The 7,685-nt window shown below is 41.8% G+C and overlaps 1 protein-coding gene across 2 annotated transcripts in view; it reads right to left on the minus strand.

Moving 5' to 3' along the window:
• LOC148893371 (heparan-sulfate 6-O-sulfotransferase 1-A-like) overlaps window positions 1-7,219 on the minus strand; it is a 74,759-nt gene extending 67,540 nt beyond the window's left edge. Inside the window, exon 1 of one of the 2 annotated variants that reach the window (XM_089004061.1) lies at window positions 3,639-7,219. In XM_089004061.1, the coding sequence (XP_088860187.1) occupies window positions 3,639-4,138 (500 nt within the window). In that variant the 5' untranslated portion in view covers window positions 4,139-7,219. The remainder of the gene's footprint in view (window positions 1-3,638) is intronic. The other variant, XM_089004060.1, reaches the window with a different exon arrangement.
• Window positions 7,220-7,685: the final 466 nt, after the last annotated feature.

A 7,685-nucleotide genomic window follows, 5' to 3' on the forward strand; every position in this document is an offset into this window, starting at 1 on the left:
TAGCTTGTTGGTTTCTTACTATGGCCGACGCCGGCGGAGTACGTTTTACGGATATGTGTGCTAGCTATGTATCGTTTATGACATTTTATCTCGAGGCAATTCTAAATGTACGCCGAATTTGCGCCACATACTTGATTAAGCACCGTTGTTAAGTGTCTTTTGTTAAAAGTGCACTGTTGCACACACCGTAGCATTTTACCGGCCTTTCGCTAGCTTACATTTCACGTTAGCTTCGCAGTTAGCATAGCTTCTTAGTAAAGGAGAGTGTAGCTTTTCACAAACGATGATCATTTGTCAAAAGCGGGGTACAAAACAATTCAAGGATATAATCATTAAACATTTTAAGGATTTGACCCAGTTTGATTTAGTGGACTCATGATACAATTTGACGTAGTACCGTCGGACATTTTGTCATGTTTAATAATATGTGACATCTAAAAGATCTCCAATGCCTCATTATCCAAAATAATTACAAGACAAAACAAAGCATTAGGAAACTAAATCTAAATAAAGATAACTAGCTGTATAGCAGAATCAGAAAACCTTTATTCGTCCCACAATGGGGAAATTCGGTCGAAATGGCTGTATAGCTAGCTAGAGAGCTAGCTGGCTGGCACAGCGTTCACTCAACCCGGAATAACTTGAATAGATAAAAAGTTAGCTGGCTAGTTAATCGATAACTAATAGCTAGCGAGCCAGTGTAGATAGCTTATAGATAGCAAATAGCATATAGATAGCAAATATATAGCTAGCTTGGTAGCCAGCTAGCTAATAGATAGCAAATAGACTGACTTTAGGAGTAAGAAATGAGTTTCTCAAAGTGAGAGTTTTCCCTTGTCCCTCCTGCCTGCTTTTTTTGGGGGGGGTCCAAAACCACCACTTTGCAATTTGTGACATTATGAACATGTATTTTTGTGAATGTGTATAATTTACATGTGTGAAACGCAAGCAATTAATATGCAAAATATATATATTTGGTCCTAAAATTGTTTATAACACAAATACTGCAGAATCTAGATAAGGTAAATGAACAAAATACAGTAAAACAAGACGCATCACAAAATGACGACTATTTATAATAATAATAATAATAATAATAATATATTTCATTTATAAGCGCCTTTCAAAACTCTCAAGGTCACTTTACAGTCACACGATGAGTTTCTACAGAATAAGACGAGTAAGGGATCCGGTGGCCTCTGACACCTCTCAAGACCCCCCCCCCCCCCTAAAATAGTAAACATAAAATGACCGCATCCACGCTGATAATCTCATTTTGGACGTGTTATCACCTCCAACCGGCATGGAGTTGGGGTGGTGGGAAAAAACTGACGCCAGCAGCGAATACCAGCATTAGTGAGTGTGTGTGTGTGTGTGTGTGTTGTGAGTCCCAGCAGTAATAATCACTTGGCTTAGAACAGAGCCAAACCCCTGCGGGGACAACAACCCCCCCACCACCACCACCAACCCCCTCGTCCCACCTCATCCCTCCCCTGTTGCATCCCTGTCTGCCTCGCCCAGACCCTACTTTTTTTTTTGGGGGGGGGGGGAGGTGGAAGGCCCTGGGAAGTGCAGCAGGCGGGCTTGTTTTAGTTTGTCTGCAAGATACACAGACAGGACACTCTCACGGGCTTTGTCCTATCTCACACAATCAAATAAATGACGGAGCGTGACACACAAATGAAAGCCTCACTCGACGGGGAAAATCCTTTTCAGCGCACGGGAAAGGGGGGGTGGGGGAGTAAGTGCGCTGACATGGATGTTGATACGACTGTCAATATGTCTGGAATACGTCAGGATTATTTATTAACAGTATGCGAGACTAGTACCCTGCACTGTTAGTATGCCAATCCTAGTTTGCTTCTCAAGGGGTTCTTTATCAAACAAAAAGCACTATATTCCCACTCCCACTGTACGTACGAACATTACATTTATGAAAATTTTACCTTGGCATACAAACTTTACCTTGGCATACGAACTTTTTTCGTACACGGAGCACCACAATGAGTGATGTGTCGTTCGCGAACGAGCCCGTTCTTCTAACAAGAAAATGGCAGCCGACTGTTTTTATCCTCTATTGCCCGCCCCCAGTCTTCGGTTAAAGCCACGTGATTGGTCAAGAACGCAGAAATGAGGGGGCGGGGGGATGGTTTAAACATTAAAGAGACAGGCAGACGACAGTGAGAGAGTTTCAACTTTGATAGTTCAAAGGCAGAGTGTAGACTGCAAGGTTAAAATATCCCATCAATCGGGCTCCACAAACAACCTGCACAAGACATCTGTACACTTGATGCAAAAAGCTATCAACCCAGCTAAATAGAGAACACAATTGATGAGGAACTAGATAAAATTATCGCAGGGAAAGCACCTACAAGGGATCATTCCTCAAGATGGTGAAAGAAGAAGGCTACGTTCCTCATCAAGTGTTTAATGCTGATGAAACCGGCCACTCCATTCCATCAAGCCATCAACGACCATCACAAAGATAAATAAAATGACTTTATTATACAGTTATTTCTTTCATTATAATACCATAGCACATTTATTATACATAAAATAAGGTATATTTTGTGTCGTTTTAAGACGTAGATAATTATGTTTTATGGGCACCTGGGAACGGATTATTCTCATTTTAATGGTTTCAAATTCCTTGTGTGTTCTACATACTTGGTCAATGAAGATGACTGTGATTCAGATTTAATTGCAGCTTTTTTTGGTTTGTTTTTGTTGCAACATCTGTCAAAAAATGAATAATCACACAATACAACTACAGTGAGACCTCAACTTACAAACACCTTATCTTACAAACTTTTCATCTTACAAACGTCAAATTTCTGAAAATTAAACCTTATAACAAGCACTATTTTCATAATACACACCCACCACGGCTGGCGGAGTGATCTTCGGCGGAAGCACACGACCGAACAGCACCAGAGGTTAAGTTACCAACAGTCCTTATGGAAGGTGACTCTTCTTCCATAAGCCATCAACAACCATCAAAAAGGTCAATAAAACTTTATTTTACAGCACAGTTAATTTCTTTCATTACAGTCCTCATGTAATGCGCCTCTCTTTCCAAACAGCAATTCCCTTTGACCTTCAACGCCATTCCATCAAGCCATAAATGACCATCACAAATGTAAATAAAGTGACTTGATGATACAATGCAGTGTATTTCTTTCATTACAATACAATAGCACATTTATTATACATAGAATAAGGTATGTTGTGTGTAGTTTTAAGGCTTATTTAGTTGAAAAGTATATTTTATGGAAACCCCGGAACGGATTATTCCCATTTTAATGGGAATAATCCGTTCCTATGGGTTTTTTTTTTTTTTGAGGTACACACTTTTCGCCTTACACACTCTGTCTGTCTCTCCCTTTTTTTATAATGATGCCACCACACCCAGTCATAACTCTTGATTTAAATCACAGCACACATTTGGACTCTGTACCAGTCTGTTGTTTTTGGGCTTTTGGGAAAACACGCTTAAAAAAAAACCCTGCTGAATAGAGTTTCTACCTCATTGGTTCAGGTCTGTATTGGTAAATGATCAACATAAGACCCATTAGGTTCAAAAGTTACCCTGAAGCAATCATGGCGTTTTTTTTGTGTGTGTGTGTGTGTGTGTTTACCTTAGATTTTTTTGCTTGCTCTCCTTCTTGTTAAGAACACCCGGTACGCAGTTCGTAAGCTCGGTCCAGTCGGCGTGCAAGCCGCAGCTCCAGCCGGTGGAAAAGCGCGAGAAGAGCCAGGTCTCCTTACGATTGGGTCGGTAACAGGTACACTTCTTCTGGCCCGGTCGGCAGTCGCACGGCACCTCCAGGCGGACATTCTGCACTAGGTGACGACCGAACGTCGTCCCGCCAGTTTTCTGGATGTGCAAGAACACGATCACGTCCTCCCCTTTGATTTGGAAGTCGACGGTCCGCTCCAGGTCGCGCACTGGGAAGAAGTACTTCTTGACGTAATGAGGGTCCGGCGTGGGGAAGATGTCCCCCTCGTCCTCCTCGGCGAAGTAGCCGTGCGGCGAACCGAAATTGATGACCCCGGGCGCCACGTATTGATAGAGAATCAGCATAAAACAGACGGATCCGATCACGATCAACAAGAATTTGCTGCTCCTCTCCACCATGTTCCTGCCCAGATGCGTTGGCCGCAATACGCTACCATTTCCCGGTGAGCGGGGCGCTCGGCTTCTTCATGCCCGCCGCGGTTACCAGTAACGCCGTAGCCGAGACTCTGTTCCCCTGGGGAATCATGGGCAGCTTGCACCCCGTCGGCGAACTTGTCTCATCGTTGGCGGCGTGGTGCGTGTGAAAGAGCCATTGTAAAACTCCAGCAAGAAGAAGGGGGGAAGCGAAACCCACCCCTCCAGCCACCTCCTACTCCCACAGGCAAAGCGACCCTCCCCAGGTTTACTTTATTCCGCTTGGCTGTTCAACGCATCCAGCTCGCCGCATCACCATGGAGCTGTGGTACCCGGATGAAGGACTGAGGACTACCTTTGCTTTTTTTTCCCCACCGTCTCTCTCTCTCTCGCTCTTTCTCTCTCATTTCATTGGCTCACCGTTAGACCCACCCTTTTAACGTACACAACTTCAAAAGACATTTAAATTGCACCCCGACCATAACTGAAAACAGCTCTGAAATAAATAAATCACTGTTCCCGACTCGAAAAACACATTATTAGAAAAAATTGAATTTGAATACAAGCATTCATTGTAAGTTGCCCGCTTTATTTTTTTTTTTTGCGCAATGCATTATGGGTTAATTACGTACTACGGACGCTACCCAAACATACGCTGCCGTTCTGTACTGAGCAAGGGGTCTTGTGTATTTAATTTTAAATTAAAGAAGAATAAAAATAGTCAAGTTCGCCTCCATAACATTCCTGAAGAAAGTGAATATTCATTGAAAAACTTATCTACCGTGGCCGCCATGTTTATTTTGCTTGCGCAATGCATTATGGGTTAATTACGCCCTTCAGCCGCTGCCCAAGCTTTACACTGCTGTTCTTTCCTGAGTAAAGCGTCTTGTGGGTGTAATTTTCAATTAAAGAAGAATAAAAATAGTGAAGCTCGTCTACATAACCTTACTGAAGAAAGTTAAGGAAATACTAAGAGCAAGAGTCCACAATGGCTAAAGACCCACATTTTGCTCTCTTCATTTTAGCCCAGTGAAGCCAATGGCAGCCATCTTTGGCTGCCACCCACGTTGCACACTTAGTTTGAATTAATTGATTTCCCGTTTTCATGTAATTTTCTGTCTCGATGGCAAAAAAATAAATAAATACAAATAGCACAGTGTGAAGCATACAATCGTATGAAGTCTAGAAGAAGCTGTCAATAAGAAGTTATCAAAATGGTGGCTGTTAGCACCACTCCTCTCCCAAAAGACCATGTGAGTAATTACAAATCAAATCACACATTGCAAACATTTCTTTGTATTGAATTGTATTTAATTGATTGATTTCTACAAAAATACCACAGTGTGAAGCATACAATTGTATGAAGTCTGGAATTAGCTGTCAATAATGAGTCATCAAAATGGTGCCTATTAGCGCCACTCCACTCCCTGAAGACCATGTGAGTAATTCCAAATGAAATCACACATTGCAATAAATTATTTGTATTTAATTGATTGATTTCTACAGAGAGACATTGTAAATCACTGCAGTGGTATTCATACTGCACTTTTGAAGAAAAAAAAAAAAACAGATTAAGCGCCTTGTGGCTGAAGGTGTTCTGGTTTTCTTCCTGTTGCTTTACTTACTGTTAAACAGCATCTGCCTGTCACATTCACTGTTTAAACACACTCACGATGATGCCTTTTTTTTTCTTCACCCCTTGGGCATAACCCAAGACTTGCTGTGTCGGGAGGATGCCAAAGAAGTGGCTCGGAATATTAAGTGTGTGGGAGTTGTTTTTGTATGCGTGTATGTGCTTTGTTCAACACCATGTGTCGTACTATAATGAGGCACGTTCCTTAAAGAAGACGAATGTCGCCGGGTGTCTCGCCCTGTGGCTTCCGCTATAGAGAAATGGCAGTTAGTGTATCATCAGTAGCGTTTATTATTGCCTTTGCATAATGATGTATTTTTCATCCGCTTTTCAGTGGCTTTGGTGTTCACAGTAACTTGTGGCTGTTAGTGCTATATTTACACGCGCTTATCTGTCTTCCTTTCTGACAAGCGGCATTTGAAATGAAGGATAAGCATGATAATCAATTAGTAGATTAATTTGATGGCGTGCAATTGATTAATGGTGTCTTGAAAGCAATTGAGGCAAAAGGAAGCGCCGATGCCATCCGCGGTCGCATTCATTTACTGCTTGCTTTGTTAAATAGTGTAGCGGGTGCCTTGAGAGTTTAATTAGAATATTATGCAAAAAGTTTATTTCGTTTCGTAATCATATTCAAACAAGCGAAACTTGCATCGTGCATACATTAATTCCACACAGACGGATGTGACAACCGACGCCTCCGGACAAGTTGTGTCCATAATTTCTAAAATCACTTCAAATGACTTCTACTGAGCGTATTTTACAAAGATTCCACCGCATATAGCTATATTTTACGGTTTAAGACCCGCGCTGAATATTCAGGAAGTCTTGTTTTTGAGATGGTGATGATTCCTGACGTGACGTCACAGAAGGAACGCCCCTGACCGAGAAAGCGACACACAATGCATTTTGGGTACTTTGTTTGGTCTGAAAACTTCATGTTGATCCGTGTTGATGGCGATGGTGAATCATTGTGTGTTGCACCAAGACTACTATTTTGATACTAGTTGACACAAATTCCCAGCAGACAAATCAGCCCATTTCCAACGGCGCTTGGGCGCCATCTTGTGCATTTTCTGGGACGCTATATTGGACGGCTCGAATTGATACGGAAGGACTTCTTTAAGAAGCCCTGGCATTGCAGTGGGCACATTTTTGGACACAATTTGGCAGTGAATGAGTGAAAATATAGGATAAAAGTATAAACATAAAAAATGAACAAAAGAAATAAATGGTGAAAAATCCCTAATTTTCCCTCACCGAACTTTGCCGTCAATCCCTTCCCAAAGTGTCATTCCCGGAATGTGTTTGCACTTTTATTTGTGTAATTCTTTCCACATGTTTGATCCTGTTTTTTTAAATCATAAAAAAATATCTGTTTTTCTCTTTTTTTTTTTAATCCAAGTTGATCTGCATTTGAACTATTTTTGACTTTTTCACCATTTTTTTTTTTCTGGGAGCATTTGACCTGTGCGTTCAAAAGTTCATCTCATACTCAACCCCTCAGGGTTGACCCCCCCCCCCCCCATTTTCCCCCTAATTTTGTACGTGTAACGCTGCCCAGAACATTCCTCCATGTTTGTGTAATCATAGTATACTTTTCCCTCCTGCCTTGTTATTTTTCTTGTGACAAAGTGACCTTTGAACTTGTTTCTGCCAGAGGACATATGTTTTCATTGGGCGTGTCGGGTTTTACATTTAATTCTCTCTCACGCAGACGCGGGGGATTAAAAAAAAAAAAGAAAGAAAACCCATCGGCGGCCCGCTACCGGGGGAATTGAATTATCGCGTGTTGTTTATGATTAAGGTGGTGCTGTTTTTTTAGATGCAGCGCTTACTGTTGGCTGGCTGCTGAGGCACTATTGATTTGAGAGGGATTAGGCAGGCTTGATAAATACA

The sequence above is a fragment of the Hippocampus bargibanti genome, linkage group LG09 (genome assembly GCF_051943395.1).
Source record: "Hippocampus bargibanti isolate YZ-2025 linkage group LG09, ASM5194339v1, whole genome shotgun sequence".
In the NCBI taxonomy this organism is placed as follows: Eukaryota; Metazoa; Chordata; class Actinopteri; order Syngnathiformes; family Syngnathidae; genus Hippocampus; species Hippocampus bargibanti.